Raw genomic sequence first — 15,858 nt, forward strand, 5'->3', positions numbered from 1 at the left:
CCATGTCGTTGCATTGACGAGATACCGAATATCATGCGAAACCATGAGATGACGTCTATGCCGAGTATCTCTCCTTCTCCTCCTTGGCCTTCTTCCTCTCAGTAGCACCCTTGATGAAAGTGCTGAGATCACCGACGGGGATCTGGAAGGGGAAGTCGAGGGAGGCGAGCATGATAGCGAAAAAGATCCACCAGCCGCACATGTCCGTGACGAATGTGAGCGCACCAGCAGCGAGAATACACCTCGAAGCTGTTGCGAGATGGGAGGCTCGGGCGGCGGACTCAGCAGCGGCACCGTAACCGAGGGCAAGGTTCCAGTATGCGCCGGTCAGACAGCCGAAAGCGAGAACCAGGGTGAAGAAGATCAGGGCGAAGACGACGTTGGTTCGGAGCGAGCAGACGAAGTATATCAGACATAGCACGCCCATGAAGACCAAGAAGAAGCCTGTTACAACATGTTAACTCACGTCGAAGATGCTCTGACAGTCTTTTAGTACGTACCGAAACTGGCATTGAACTCGACAGTCGCCAAACCTTCGGCGGGGAGGTCAGGGTTTGGCGAGTAAGCACCGTATGCATTGTAGAATGGTTGTAGGGTAGCGGCAAAGGTCAACCAGAAAGCACCGAATGAACCGAAGACGACGAACGGGAATGTGTTGCCAATCAACCACTGTGAAGATGTCAGTAAGAAGAACTTGGTCCAGACGCCAACATCGACTTACCTCGCCGATGGAACCAAGAATCATTAACAGACCACCAAAAAAGAAGTAAGCACCAATATCAGATGCGCCAGAGCTCGAGGCACCTCGCCATCCCATGAACATGCAGCTGACAGGCGTCAAACTAAGAAGGAATCCAACCAGAGCGCTGATGGTGCTGTTAGTGAGAAGCCTCTTGGTAAGAGACTTAAGGAACGTACATCGGTGTAGGGTTACCGAAAGTCTTTCTCAGTTCACCAGCAACCTTGTTCTGGGGAGAGAGGTAAAGCTTCTCGAAGAGCTCGGGTGAGATAGAGATGCTGCCAGCTGTACGGATCCTTCGAAGAGCTGTCTCGCTGTCTACATCGTTTCCGATGTTGCTGTGGCCATAGTCTAACCCATCATCAGCACAAGCGTGATCCATCTGCTCTGTGGTTACTCACCATTGCTGAAGTCCTTCTCCATTGGCGGACTAGGGTGGTGCAGCTGATTATCGGCCGCGTTATAGTTTGCCTCGTTTGCCATGTCGACGAAGATTGTGGATATAAATGTTTGGGAAGAAGAACAAGTATGATAGACAGAGAAAGGAAAGGCTTACTGGCGACAGAGGATACCTGCATATATACCTCCGTGTAACGCGGTGTCCAAGACACGGCTGCACCACATCCGAAGACCCCGTCTCGAAGGCTACAGCACCACCGAACTCGACGAAGATCAAAGCATAGAGGAGCCATACCCCGCTGGACAGGTCACGAACGGCTCATGATCTCCTGACTCTGTGTAGTATGTACAGGGCCTCAATTGATCGACCAGCCGCGCGCCGCTGGAACCTACCCCAGACGCCTCCTCCCGGTTGAGCGGTTGGCTGGATTAATACAGAGCTGATGCTGGACAACAATAGACACGTTCATATCGAGAGCTCGGACAGATGGCCATGCGAGATGGCTGACACGGTAACCAGCATGTGTTGATCCATGTCCTTCATGCAGTACACAGCATATCAGGTTTGTGTGATACAGGCGATGACCCACAGCATTCCTGGGTACATTCGGGCATGCGGATACTGGAGTAACCATAAAGCCATAGGAGGTTAGCGCAGCAAGAAAACAGTTTCCCCGCAATTTGGTGGAGGATATGGAGGACGGAGTCGATCTGGGGGTGGGTCTTAGAGTCGCGTGGCGCTCTGATGAGGTCGAATCGATTGAGATCTGGACAGCAGAAGTAGGTGTTGGACCTGCCCTCTACGACTTGCGTGTTGTATAAGAGCTCGATCAGATCTCGCCTCACCTTGTCTCCCTTGCATGCGAACTGCGGGTGGGCTGCGAGCGACTTGTCCCTCTCGGCATCACGGATTCCTAAGGTCAGTCCAGAGCTGTTTTGTGAATGATCATCGTGACATGGTACGACTTGGAAGGCTTTCGGCCATAGCCAAGGGCCAAGGCACAGCGATGCGATTGGATGTGTAATAATTGATGGACAACCCCGCGCGGGGACAAGGGGAAACGACCGCCCAATTGTACCAAACGACCAAAGCCGGACATGCGGCTTGTGTTGATCTGCTTGGACGGTATGGCGAGTAAGTTTTGCCTACATCCATCCAAAGATCTCCAGCGGTCACGAGGTCTTTCGAATTCGGATTGTGTTTTGCAAAAGAGAGAAGGGCGTGAAGTTGGAGAATAGCGGAGGCTGGGACTGTGCTTGGAGCAGGTGTGACATCATGCTCGGACTTGGATGAAATGGCAGGCGCAAGCCCACTCATTGTTTGTGTGAAGGGCGTTGCGTTGAAATCGGGTAACAGCGCCCTCGGACCATCAGGATCGGCTGGCCTTTTCGTCTATCGATCGTGGACACCTTGTGTCTCAATCTGCCGACTCTGGTCCAGCCAGTAGTGACAACATTGCGCAGAGTCAAGCTTACATCGACCATGGAGACGAGGCTTATCTGGCAGCACAACCACTCAAGTTCGATAGGCCGAAGAATGAAGAGAAAAATGTACTCAAGTACATACAAGGTCATTATAATACATGCGTTACAACGTGAAACCCACCAGTTCATCATCACCGCAAAAGTCCAACGCCCATCTATCGTTCATCTGTTCCAACAGTCGGAACAAAAGTTGCAGGTCATCCAAATCATTTGCGGAAAATTCGTTTCACTCCCACAGTCGCGTCCCCAGCTTTATCGCTGATCCACGTGCCACTCCCATCGAGGAAGCTGAAGGATGGGATCTTGCTGCGCCAGCCATATCGTTTTCTCGAGGTAGTCTTACTACCCGTAGAGCTGCGATCGCTAAACTTCAGCTTGCCTTCCAGGATCGAATGGACCGCGTTGATGAAGAGGAAAGTTGAGGAGCCAATGGCACGGAACAAGGCTAGAACAGCGACGGCCCACAAGATGAACTTGAGGTAGACGTTGTTGGATATACCGGTCTCACCATATGCTCCGCTGACAGCCATGGCCAGAATAGCATTAGTGGACATCCAAATCGTCACCATGTACGTTCTGACTCCACGGTAGTAGTCCTCCTGCTGTTGCGCTGCACTTGGAGGCGGTTCAAGAACTTCGACGCGATCACGAAGATTGCGGAGAGCGGTGTCGTATCCACTATCAATATCGAGCTGTTCGCTCGGCATCTCAAGCTCGACAGTGCCGCCCTTTGAGGCTTTAGCAGCACCCAAGTCGGTGCTGACGGTATTATCGCCCTTGGTGCCCCAGGAGATATCGTGCGCATTGCAGAAAGCGAAGATCTGCAGAGTGCAGATGTAGCTGGGGAGCATGCCAAAGTATTGAGCGGAACTTGTAAACATGTGCCAAGGATCCAGATAGAGGAAGGACATCAGGAAGTAAAGTCCAATCGTGCTGAGAGTGCTGACAATGAAGTTGGTAAAGAGGTTGTTACCAAGCTCCATTTTGCCTCCGCTAAACTCTTTCACCACGATCCAGATAGAAGCAAAGGTGGTGTAAGCCATAATTATTCCGTAGACGATCATCGAGCCGAAGAACATCTTTTTCGACCCCTGCGGTCGATTGCCCATGCTCAAGATGAAGTTCATTGCGATGGTCAGAATGCAAGCATATCGCAGAATGGTGAACACATATTTGCAGAGATTGACTTTTCCTCCAGTAGGGTCGATTTTCGGATCCGAGAGAGAACCAGCAACAAAGTAGAATGTCAGGTAGAAATTGCCAAGCGAGAACCATGTGAAGGTAAGCTGAATAAACTGATAGATGAACTCAATGTGGAGGAGGGCCTTTCTAATAGGTGAATGCGACGTGAACCAGATCTGCTTGAAGTGTAGAAGGGAATATACTGCTGCAAAGAATGCACCATTCAGCCATCTGCGGCGTTGAGAGATGAACTCTGGAACGGCGTCTGGACATGTCAGCAAAATTCGGAAATTCGATTCTTGAATACTAGCTTACCAGGTACATCGGTTTCACCAGTGGCTTGTCTGACATACTTCAGCACCCACGATTCATTGCGTTTCGCGACCAATTCCCAACAGAGGATACGATCTTCTGCGAGATACATGTTGGCGGTGAAAACGTCTGCATCCTGACCGTGTAGCGTCTCGCCCTTGAAATATTGGCTGAGAGGCCCGTGTCCAGTCTCGTCGTTTTGGAGGGCGTGGAACCGGTAAGCACTCAAGGCTCCAGGCAGGACAGTGATATAACCAAAGACGGATTCAAGCGGCTTGTCCAGAATGTTGGACATCTTGTACTCGAAGTTTTGAGATGCCACGAGTGGGTTGAACAAGCCAAGCCAGTTCTTTCCCTTGCCGGCTTTGATTTCGCCAGCTGCACCTGCGACATTCGAATCATTGTCAAATGCCTTCCAGAGGTGATACAGCGAAGTGTCCCCTGGTCTCGTACCAACATCGAGCAAGATGCAGACGTTGGGCTTCAATGCCTGTCCGAACGCGTTGAAGAACCACCGATGACTGTTGAGCTTCTTCGCGTTCTTCTCCTTCATGCAAAAGATCATTTGGCAAGGCACAATGCCCTTCTCAGCACCCTTAAACTTGAGATCGGGATCGAGAGATACTTGTGTGGTATACTCGTAAACGTGGCCGGTGACTTCGCGTTGATTCACAGAGTTCTTCGCAATGCCATCTTGGTACACGCCCATGGCAGCAAGAGCATCGAGTGTTCGAGGATGAACCTTCTTGCGACCGTCAGCAATGATACATACGACAATCTTCTTCCATCCGTCTTTGCCCCAAGTTCTGGACTTTTGTCTGCTGCAGAAGTGGGCGACATTGCGCATGACACCGTGCATGGTGCGGGTGAAGTCGAGTTCGTTCTCGTTGTACATGGTGATACAGATAAGCAGCTCGGTCTCGCGGGTTGTGTTTCCAATCTGCTGACGGAGCTTGTAGCCACGCTCGACAAATTCGTTGGGGTCGCATGTGACGGCCGTGTAACGCATATGAGTAAACTCAATATCATCGCGGCGGGGCAGGAAAGAGTACAAAATGGTGGGAATCTTGCACTCCAGGATCAGTTCTCCGTTGATGAGTTTGACCTCCTTCCTAGACATGATTGCAGGTCTTGCGCCACGGCGTTCTTGCTTTCCATCTGGAGCAGGCTCATAGTTGCCCTTCTCGTCATAGTCGTCTTCGTTGTAGCTTGAATCAGAAACGAACGAGTCGGTTTTGAGAAGGTCCGGGCGCTCGTCGTCGGTGAAGGGATCATCGTCGTCACCGATCGGTATGGCTGTCATGTCTGAAAGATCCTTGTCGCCATCGGATGAATTCGAGCGTACCCCGGCGAACAGTGGGGCTGGGGGCAGGGGTCTTTTCGAGCTGCCGCCATATTTACTAGAAGGCGAGCCAGGTCTCGGACTGCCATTGATATCGGCGGGTTCGTATGGGGCGTTATATGAGGGCGGGATGGTATAGTCGAGAGAGGTGCGTGTCGGCGACCACGAACGCGAGGGAGAGTGTTGGGAAGAGCGGGACGAAGGGCGGTCGTAGTAGAATGGCGGCGCATCTGAGGGAGGTGGGAGGTTGGGTGCTCCGTCGACGATCGAGACGGCTCGTGAAGGCGGGCGCGAAGGATGGTATGGAACGAAGGTAGCGGGCATGGGCGGGAGTTCCTCTGCGGCTTCTCTAGATGACTTTGTTAAGTTGTGGTTCTTGTAGTCTTTCTTATTGGTCGACAGTGATGTCTGGGCCTCTTCAAGGAGGTCTTGGATGGCATTGCGGTCTTTCGGTTGCTTTCTAGGCACGCTGAATCTCGCGCGAGTCTTTTGTTCTGGCTTGGAGTCGACTGGGATCGACTTCTGGGATTGAGAAGGTTGCTGGACATACTCTTCAAACGGGCTTTCATCAATGTGGGTGAGCAGCCTCATGGTTGACGCATTGCGCGAGCCAGGCGTGCCCTCGTTGTCGCTGTAGGTGGACGGATCGCCATAGCGAGAGCCCATGTTGGCGGCGAGTGATTGGCGACAGGCGAGGAATGTAAAGCTGTATCTGCTTCCACTCACGCCATGCGCATGCTAGAAAAAGACGCTTGTGAGTTCAGAAGTCAGAAGATCAAAACGGCGGTCAGGCAAAGCTCAGATATGACGAAGCAAAATTGCTGGATTAAAATTAAAACTTGGTAAGGCGCACCGTCTCTCTTGATACCTAGCTGTCAACGCCTGAGATGGTCGACCATTTTGTTTGTTTCGCGCAGGGTACTGTAGTTGGCTTGGAAACAGTCGCTCGGCACTTCGGCCGCCGATCCTTCCGGCTGACAATTGATTGTTCAACCTCCTCACGCCTTGCCTTCAGCCTTTGTATAGTCAGGCCCGAACTCACTGTACCATCTGCGACTAGTCAGTTTTGCCTCCAAGTGTCAACTCGCTGCGACGCCCGAACTCACCTGTCGACCACTTTTTGGCTCATTCCCGCGCCAATACAGTCGCGGTCCTCCTGCCATCCCTTCTTCAGCTCATCCATGAATTCCTCGACAGACAAAGCGCTGGCGTTCTTGTGCTTCTTGTTGTCGTCTGGATCCTCTCTTTCTCTGTGCAGGTCGGTTCCAACAGAGGGTGGTGCAATCTCGATGACCTTGATGGATGATCCCGCCTGCTCCAGCTGCGATCTCAAGTTCATCGTGTTGAAGTGCACGAAAGCCTTGGTTCCGTTGTAAACTGGGTTGATGATGCTGAACGGAATAAAGCCAAGAACCGACGAAACATTCATGATGACTGCTGACTTCTTAGACTTGAAGTGAGACAGGAAGCCAACAGCCAGATGCATAGGCCCTCTGACATTGATGTTGATTTCAGCATCGCCTTTCTCGAGGAACTCTTCAGCCGACATGTCATTCACATTGAGAGGTCTTTGGACGCCAGCATTGTTGACGAGGCAGTCCAGCTCTGGATGGTCCTTGGTGACTTTCTGAATGAAGCCGGGGATAGACTTGATATCTCCAGTATCCAAGACATAGTAGTCAGAGCCGATCTCTTTGCTTGTTGATTGTAACTTGGACTCTGTGCGGCCCACGATAATGACCTTCTTCCCTTGCGAAATGAAGTATTCGGCGATTGCTCTTCCGATACCCCCAGCACCTCCGGTTACCAGGGCACAGTTGAAGTCCAAAGATCTAGGCGACATGTTTTTGCGAGGTCTGGAAAGCTCAGTATGAGGTGTTGGTTGAGTTGTGTTGTGCGGTTGCAGAATGTGTTTGTCCTTCACCAAGTCAATCGACACTTCAATCGTCACCAGAATTCATGATGACGTGCATCCGAGTTTAAATACGAGCCACCTCCGGGCTCCACCTTCTCGCGTGAGAAGGTACCTATGTCGCACTGTCACGTACAGAAAGGCACAGTGGCTTGAGTAAATAGTGTCATCCACGGAGTGTCACCTTATCAGCGGCTTTCTGTGGACTTTGTTACATTTGGGAAAGGACTGTGCATTGTGATCGCCTGTGAGAGCGGGCGAGGTCACGGACTTGAGCACGTGGTGAGGACTAGAAGTTATGTCGACCAGCGTATCCGGGTCTACTTTCGACATCACCATCCTATTTCTCCATTTCAAGTTCCATTGCTACATCAAGATGAGCGGATCCACCTGGACATGCAATTGCGTCGGCTATGATGCATTGCGCCGACATGTCACGCAGCCAGAGGCCGAAGGTCGAACTCGCGCAATCGAATACACTCGTAACTCGCTACTCGACCCGTCCATGTTCGTTTTCTAGGAGAAGATTTCGGCCACTTCTGCGCCTTCGTTAGCAGGTGATTTACGGAATGGCGACCGAATACTAACCAGGATCATTGGTACACCAAAGTAAAGCTCTGAACATGGCAGTTCTGACCGTCTGTCTCAGTCAATGCCTGGCTTCTTCTTTCTACTAGTCCGCTGCCGCAACGAGACATGCCCAAGGCTACTTACAAGCGTCTGTCCAACCTTACCCTGCACGACCTGCTCGTACAGATCGCACCTCTACCAAGGCCGGATTGGCTGCCAGGCAAAAAGGTCGACTATTTCGCAAGGATCATCCTGACGCACAGTAACGACACGATCATAGCTGGTGAGCCATCTAGCGACAAGCTCTCGGCTTTGCACATGCTTCTGTGGAGTATCGAAGTCAGGATCGCCCTCAAGTTCATCATCACGCCTAGAATATCGACCAGTCTGTCGTAGTACGCCGCTGAGCTTTCGTTCGGTTCGAAATAGAATCGACACACCGTGTCTGTCCCAGCGCTGCGTCGAGCTTTTGGTGGCGATGTGAAGACTAGCTCTACCCAACTTCTGATACGGGCCAAATTTCCTTGCCAACAGGATCTTCTCACCGTGCGTGTGAACTCCCAAGCTTGTCAAGAATGCTGCTACTGCGATGGATGCAAAGATTAGGTCTTCGGGAGCCACAATTCCTAACATCCGCTACTTGACTAGATACAATAACAATCGTTATCTTGCTCACCACTTCCCGCCTCCTCCTCATGTGCTAAACTTTGTAACACTGGCGCTCGTCCCACGAAGGTCCACAGCGGCATCCTCGCTATGGGAAGGCACAGTGACCTCAAGACTAGAGTGTTAGAAGTATATTGCATCTCAATGGCAACGATCCAATCTTAGAGAACATTGTGCATTCTTATACTCATAGGCGTTAGAGCTTTGCACATGGGGAGGCTGCTGATGTGGCCGGTTGTTATTCTTTCCGGAAGTAATGGGATTCTGAGTCCTGTTTGGCTCGCAAGTTGGTTAATAAGGTACAATTCGCGATCAGACGATCTCGCCCTTAGCAAGTGTGGTTCTAAATGTGCTTCTGGGTGATGGTTTGCACGCTCGGCTGATATGAGAAATTGGTCTCTTTAACCGAGCGTCCTTCTTCACCCCGCTACTTTCCTCCACAACTCATCACACGTCAGTTCTGCAGAGACGACAATACGGCTAATATTAACACAATGATGATAGACCTTCATCTACCCCGGCTCTTGCCCCAGGTCCTCGTCCCACCACTGCAATGCGAGAAGTGTTCCCGACGCACGCCTCAAGATCGTGGCTTTGGGTAACGTCAAGCTGCATCGACCTGCTGCTTGAACATGTTTGGGAGTAATCATTTGACCCGAGAAGAGCATCTTGACGCACCTGAGGGGTCGTCAAGCTCTACTAGTGATAGGAAGAGACGAAAGCGAGAAGACACAACCTTCCAATGCCCTCAATGCCACCGAAGTTTTGGGAGGATTGAGCATCTCAGACGCCATGCTAACAGTCATGGTGAGGCTCGATCTTTCAAATGTGCGGCATGCAATAAAGGCTTCAATCGACTGTATGTCAAAAGTGCGCCTTATACACTCGATGTATCAGTTGGGCTGACTGATGTCTCATGCGTAGTGACACACTTCAACGGCACGAACTAATACATCAAAAAGATCCTGGAGTCTCGAAGCTTAAAGGAGCAAGAGCTTGTAAGGAGTGTGCAGGTAGTAAGGTCCGCTGCAACGGGACCCTACCCTGCCAGAGGTGCAGTTCCAAGAATGTTGATTGCATATATCCGAGTGCTGGCAGCCCAGCACAGGCCATGGACTCGCCATCGTCTGCTATATCCGACTATGCATCCACTCCCGGGACATCGGATAACATCTCATCCTCCGTACTCGAGTCCACGGCGTTTCCCCGTCAGTTGGAGCAGTCATTGCCATATATTGGCCAAGCTGTGCCATATCCGGAGCAACCCAGCACCAATATCGCAGATCCATGGAGCTGTGATTCACGTCCAGGCGTAGCATCTCAGCCCCCTCTTCTCATGTCAGAATCGTTCTCTGCATATGCTCAAAATCTCTTGCCACAATCCACTTTGTCGCCGTTTGGAGGATCTTACTCTGGCACAGAAGCCTCATTCGAGATATCTCACGGTTCTCCATTTCCTAGAGATCGTCATGCAAGCCTGGATCAGCTATCAACAAGACCTCGACTCGCACCCAATATGAGGGCGAAGACTGTCCTTTTGGATTCTAGTAGTCCTAATTCACAGCTCACGCTCGCCAGCCTTAGAGAGGAGCCTGTCTTCAACCGTTCAGACGTCCGTGGATCTTTTCACAGGTCCTTCATTCCTGCGACTACTTACCTGAGTCGTAGGCGTCGACTCAGCTTTCCATTGTCCGGCGACGTGTTACCAGCCTTCCAAGACAACAGCTACATTACTTTTAACATGTTGTCCGAACAAACGTACTTTAGCATACAACAGTCCTTCATAACTGTCTGTACTGGTCTCACGGCTTATCAACCACCGTATGGCTCGAGCTACTTTCCGTCGCTAAAGACTCTGAATGCCCTAGTCAAGCTATATCTGGAGAGATTTCATCCTGTGCTGCCTATACTTCACCAGCCCACGATGAATCTTGATGGCTGCCACTGGATCCTTAGCCTGGCTGTTGTGACGATAGGAAGTCACATGTCGGACTTCGAACAGTCCGAGGAATACTCTTTGTGTTTCGATGAGTTCCTGCGCCGAGCAATATCTGCTTTGGTATGTTGTATGTCTCTGATGAATTAAAGATCGACAATACTGATTGTTCCCCAGAATCCTCATGACACGATAGATCGTATCACTCTTTGCCAAGCAAAGTTACTAACCTGCATCAATCAGATATATAGTGGAGAAGAGAGTTGGCAAGAATCTGCTTACAACGAGTTCTTGACCGATCTAATCTCTTTCTGTCAGCTTGAATGGAAAATGTCGGAAACTGGTTTCACTACGTATGCTTCAGAAGGCCAAGAGTCTGAGTTCTGGAAGCGGTGGGTCCAACTTGAGTCTTGTCGACGTACTGGATATGCAATATGGGTAAGTGTGCTGGAGGTGGTCTCTGTACACATGTACTAACGCTTTTCACAGATGCTTGACGCAATGTGGGCTTATCAATTTCAAGTGCAGCCAAGACTTTCGCTGGCAGATGGAAGGATGCCTCTTCCATGTCAGGAAGTACTTTGGGAAGCGAAGACGGCCTTGCAATGGCATCACATCTTTCAGTTCTCGCCTTGTACGTCGCCATATCTTGCTCATTGAACGTGACTAACAAATCAGCGAACACAACACTTGCATCATGCTTGCAATCGCTACAAAACGAAAAGTTTCTACAGAACACAATGGGCGAATTCAGCCGCATAATACTGGTCCACGGCTTTTACCACCAATGCTGGGAGCTGGAGAGGGTCGAGATAGAATCGCAACCAATACCCCAGCAGACATCCATGTACACGCGCTGGAGAAACTCGGCTTCGGGATCGCTTGATATACTCGAGTGGAGCGCCAACAATGTCGTGAATGCGGCGAACGGCTTGGAACACCCAACACTGCTTCACATCCATCTGGCACGGATTGTGTTATTTTCACCATTCCAGACCATCTGCGATCTAGCATATGGAATGACAAAGGAAGACAGCAGCATAAGCTCGGCACAGATGACTGACCTACGTGCGGCAATACGTAGGTGGGTCAACGAGGATTCGAGCAAAGCTCGACTCGCCGCTTTACACTCAGGTGCATTGCTGCGTCATCTACACGCGTTCCATACTAGCGGCTTTTACGAACCATCAGCAGTCATGCTCGCAACACTGACTCTCTGGGCATACGGTTCGTTCGCGACAACGTCAACAAGCGCTGGCTCACGGATACAACGACGATATTCGGATACGCAAATAGCGCCCATCAGCATCGCAATAGATCAACTGTTGGAGCCAGAAGTAGTGCGATCTTTCGTGAGAGATGGTAGGACGATGGTACCAACTCTCCGAGGTGTAGGAAGTATTCGTGGGCCCGGCGGGCCAGAACGAGTCCTGGTGGAAGGGTCGAAACTGGTGTCTGAGATAGGTAGATGGGGCAGCGGTCGTAAAGTCAGGCGGATTTTGAACAATCTGTCTTTATGTCGCAGTATATAAATCTAGGTATATATACCGCGTTTCCACTGTTTAAGAAGCATCCCATGGCTCCAGCATGCCCCAGCAGACATCCTTCCTGATCCGGATGTGGAGAAGGGCGTCATCGGAGCCAAGACCCCACTTTCACATGCTTTTGAGTCCGAGTCCAGAAGGCGCGACTCTTGACAAGATACCTATCTTGTCGCGACTGCACTTCCGCCGTCGCAGTCACGCTTGTGGTGGCAGTCGCGAAATGATGATTCTTGGACACGCCTGACCATCGCACCGATACCCCAATCATGAATTGAAACCCCGTCGTTCCCGGCTCCGTCACGTCATCATCGCCAACGCGTCCTTCCAGAATGAACTACAATAATTTGACTGTAGCAGGCCTACGAGAAGAGCTGCAGAGTCGTAACTTGCCTAGTACTGGTATCAAACTCAAGAAAGACTTGATAGCTCGCTTACAGCAAGACGACACAGCCAAAGCTAATGTCGACGCGTCAAGCTCTGCTGTGAAGATAGAAACCAACTCGGACTCATCTGCCACGAATCATGCAGAAGACGAGGTCGAACTCCCTGTCGTTCCAGTCAAGACTGAAGCTTCATACGTACCACCGCTGCCACGCGAGCCTTCAGAGTACGGATCCGACGACTTGTTCGATGAACTCGATGCAGACGCCCTAGTCAGTGCGAGTCAACAGTCGCAGTCAGCCCTTCCCAACCCCAACTCATCCTTTGCTGTCCCACCAACACCGACTCTCAAGCGTCCTCTCCCACAAGACCAAGATGAAGATGATTTCTCTGGTGACGACGTGTTAGATGATCCGAGCATTGAAGAGATATGGACCTCGTCGCAGCAAGCAGCACGCAACGCCGAACCACCCGCAGACAAGCCTGAACATGTTGCCCTCATCCGCAGGCTGTTGAAGGAGAAGTTCGGCTACCCAGCCTTCCGAGGGGAGCAAGAGAAGGCTATACTGTCCATATTGAGAGGCGAGAACACTTTGACTGTCTTTCCGACAGGCGCAGGAAAGTCCTTGTGTTATCAGATCCCGGCAATTGCCTTTCCACTCATGGACAAAATGAGCGCTAGCGAACGCCCATATGGAGCTGGTGTTACGCTCGTTGTTTCGCCCCTCATTGCTTTGATGAAAGACCAAACCGATGCTCTGAAAAAACGAGGCATCGCAGCCGAGTGCTCTGACTCGACAAAGACGTATGAGCAGCATCAAAAGATTCATGCCGACATCCACTCTGGCAAACTTCGTCTTTTGTATGTAAGCCCTGAAAAATTGAGTAACGAGGCATTTGTCGCAAGTATGAAGCACGTCCCAGGAGGAGTAAGGCTTGTCGCTGTCGACGAAGCCCACTGTATCTCCGAATGGGGCCACTCGTTCCGTCCAACCTACCTGATGGTCGAGCGCTTCACGAAAGAGATCAAGGCTGAGAGAGTCATCTGCTTGACTGCGACCGCCACTCCGAAGGTCGCTGAGGATGTACGTACCGCATTCAACATTCTGGAGCGCAACGAGTTCCGTACTAGTCCCTACCGTGCCAACCTTAGACTGGAAGCGGTCGCTACGGACTCGCAGGAAGCCAAGCTCCCACTGTTGTTCAAGTGGCTAAGAGAACATCCCGGCAGTACCATAGTCTACGTCAGTCTTCAACAACAAGCAGAGGATATGTGCAAGGTACTACGCTCAAAGTCATTCAACGCCGCTTTCTACCACGCTGGCATGAAAGTTGAAGAGAAGACGGCTGTACAGGACAGCTTCATGGCTGATGAGATCAGGATCGTGGTTGCAACCATCGCTTTCGGCATGGGTATCGACAAGTCAGATATCAGAAACGTGGTCCATCTTGACCTTGCTTCTACTGTTGAAGAGTACAGCCAGCAGATTGGTCGTGCGGGAAGAGATGGAGAGCCCGGCTATTGCATCATGTTCATCTGCCATGCAGACATCTACTTGCGCCAGAACTTCGGTCTCGGCGATCTGCCCTCTCGCAACTCATTACTAGGTATGCTCAAAGACGTGTTTGGACGCGAACGTATACCAGATACCGAAGGAGAGGTGATTAAGTTGGCGCATCGCGAACTGTCAACTCTTTACGATATTCGTCTTAGTCCTCTAGGTGTCGTTTTCGCAGCGCTCGAGTTGAGGTTCGGTCTCTTGCGTGCTATCACACCAGAATACACCAACTACCAATTCGAAGACAAGGGTCGCTATAACGTAGTAGCAAGCAGTGATCATTCACCGGAAGCTGGAGCCATCTACTCCATGTCGACCAAGGCCGTCAAAAACTACACTTTTGATATGAATGCAGCATCCAGAAAAGGACTTATGCGTGCGGATATCGTCAGAAAGTTAGACAGCTGGAACGCTACTGGAGTCATCATGCTGAAGACTTCCGGAGTCATGAACCGCTACCGGCTCCTGAATTCTCTCCCCACAGCTGAGGAAGACATTCAGGCTTTAGCCGACGACCTGTATGCAGACATGGCCCAGCGTGAGAAAGACGCTCTTGGGCGTATTGACCAGATGGTGGGTCTCATCACAGGGACAAGCTGCCTCGCTCTTGGCCTTGCGCAACATTTTGGCATGGACCTACCGGATGGCAGGAAGTCATGCGGGCATTGCACTTACTGCGCTTGGGGAGAAGCAGCGACCTTAACACCAAAACCAACTCCACCACTGAATGTGGAAGGTGTCAAGAAAGTCTTAGCTGCTTGCCCCCATGATGATCCAAGACTTCTGGCGCGTGTCGCTTTCGGAATCAAGAGTCCGAGAATTACTCAGCTTAAGCTCGACAAAGGTCCAGTGTTTGGATCGCTGGCCGATCACGAGTTCAGCGTAAGTCAGATCAGACATAAACATATCTTCCAACAAACTAACCCTGTCTACAGACTCTTCTCCGAGAATTCGAGGCAGCATGTAGAACAGCTGCCCATGGACCTTTGAACGTGATGCCAACTCCACCGAAGGCTAAGAGCACTTCGAGAACGACATGGAGCGCCAGCCACTCTGGCTCAGCTGGTAGTCCCAGAGGTCGCGGAGGGAGTAGTCGTTACAGCACGAGCCGTGGAGGGAGTAGTCGTCGAGGTACAAGTAGCTACAGCAGTGGCTACAAGAGAGGAAGTAGCAGTAATGGAAGCAGCTACAGCAGAGGCGGGTACAAAAGAGGACGCGGTTCATACGGCTCGTATCGTTGAACACGCAGGTGAAGGACCAACACGGGACCAACTGCTAGGAGACGGGATCGTCTATACATATTGCTATTCACAAACGTACGACTAACGAGAAAATGTTCCGCGACGATGGAGAGCGATGTAGGTGTTGTTGTCGCGTGGTCCAGTAAAGCATATGGCTGGGATCTGCCATTTGCTGGGAACTTCTCAAGTTGATTGTTTCGTGCAACAAGCCGATCATGGATGACTGTATGGTGATCAACATGGGCGAATTGCTCGCAGAAGGTGCCAAATGAAGACCGAAAAGAGTTTTTGCACGACCAGAAAGAGTTCATGGTGTGGTGAGTCAAAACGGCAGGGTCATCCCAGCCACATCATCGCCTTCGAATCATCGCGATATGAGGTGATCGGGTGAATCTCAAATGACGAAGGGAGAATGTTGTTGGTAGCTTTACCACCGAAAGGAAGCGTAAACAAGCATTACTACATGGAGCTATTTCTCCGTCTTGTAGAGAACATAATTGGCAGAATCAAGCATTTGCATGCGACGATGCGAGTCGGGAGTTTTATTGTCCCGCTTTGCTCGCAGAACCCTTACTCCGTCCATCTCCTTA

At 51.0% G+C, this 15,858-nt stretch overlaps 6 protein-coding genes across 6 annotated transcripts; 3 read left to right on the plus strand and 3 right to left on the minus strand.

Annotated features, from left to right (window-relative positions):
• Positions 1 to 55: 55 nt before the first annotated feature.
• M436DRAFT_46758 (GPR1/FUN34/YaaH-class plasma membrane protein-like protein) lies at positions 56 to 1,222 on the minus strand (the record flags this gene model as incomplete). Its single annotated transcript, XM_013572111.1, has 5 exons — positions 56 to 444; positions 501 to 669; positions 722 to 866; positions 919 to 1,090; positions 1,141 to 1,222. The coding sequence occupies 5 exons, from the start codon at positions 1,220 to 1,222 to the stop codon at positions 56 to 58; spliced, it is 957 nt and encodes a 318-aa protein (XP_013427565.1).
• Positions 1,223 to 2,829: 1,607 nt separating this feature from the next.
• On the minus strand, positions 2,830 to 5,783 carry M436DRAFT_46654 (chitin synthase, class II; the record flags this gene model as incomplete). The annotated part of the gene is made up of 2 exons (XM_013572096.1): positions 2,830 to 4,070; positions 4,121 to 5,783. 2 exons carry the CDS (start codon positions 5,781 to 5,783, stop codon positions 2,830 to 2,832), a joined length of 2,904 nt encoding a protein of 967 aa, XP_013427550.1.
• Positions 5,784 to 6,457: 674 nt separating this feature from the next.
• M436DRAFT_72778 (short-chain dehydrogenase) lies at positions 6,458 to 7,302 on the minus strand (the record flags this gene model as incomplete). Its single annotated transcript, XM_013572261.1, has 2 exons — positions 6,458 to 6,509; positions 6,566 to 7,302. The coding sequence occupies 2 exons, from the start codon at positions 7,300 to 7,302 to the stop codon at positions 6,458 to 6,460; spliced, it is 789 nt and encodes a 262-aa protein (XP_013427715.1).
• Positions 7,303 to 7,802: 500 nt separating this feature from the next.
• On the plus strand, positions 7,803 to 8,337 carry M436DRAFT_81857 (uncharacterized protein; the record flags this gene model as incomplete). Its single annotated transcript, XM_013572335.1, has 2 exons — positions 7,803 to 7,878; positions 8,021 to 8,337. The coding sequence occupies 2 exons, from the start codon at positions 7,803 to 7,805 to the stop codon at positions 8,335 to 8,337; spliced, it is 393 nt and encodes a 130-aa protein (XP_013427789.1).
• Positions 8,338 to 9,341: 1,004 nt separating this feature from the next.
• Positions 9,342 to 12,054, plus strand: M436DRAFT_26265 (uncharacterized protein; the record flags this gene model as incomplete). Its single annotated transcript, XM_013571917.1, has 5 exons — positions 9,342 to 9,466; positions 9,532 to 10,666; positions 10,721 to 10,981; positions 11,033 to 11,177; positions 11,222 to 12,054. Coding segments are annotated over 5 exons (2,499 nt in total), but the record flags the coding sequence as incomplete, so codon positions are not given.
• A 362-nt stretch (positions 12,055 to 12,416) lies between these two features.
• M436DRAFT_46386 (ATP-dependent DNA helicase) lies at positions 12,417 to 15,268 on the plus strand (the record flags this gene model as incomplete). Its single annotated transcript, XM_013572041.1, has 3 exons — positions 12,417 to 12,623; positions 12,687 to 14,909; positions 14,963 to 15,268. 3 exons carry the CDS (start codon positions 12,417 to 12,419, stop codon positions 15,266 to 15,268), a joined length of 2,736 nt encoding a protein of 911 aa, XP_013427495.1.
• Positions 15,269 to 15,858: the final 590 nt, after the last annotated feature.

This window comes from Aureobasidium namibiae, assembly GCF_000721765.1.
Source record: "Aureobasidium namibiae CBS 147.97 unplaced genomic scaffold scaffold_8, whole genome shotgun sequence".
Lineage (NCBI taxonomy): Eukaryota > Fungi > Ascomycota > Dothideomycetes > Dothideales > Saccotheciaceae > Aureobasidium > Aureobasidium namibiae.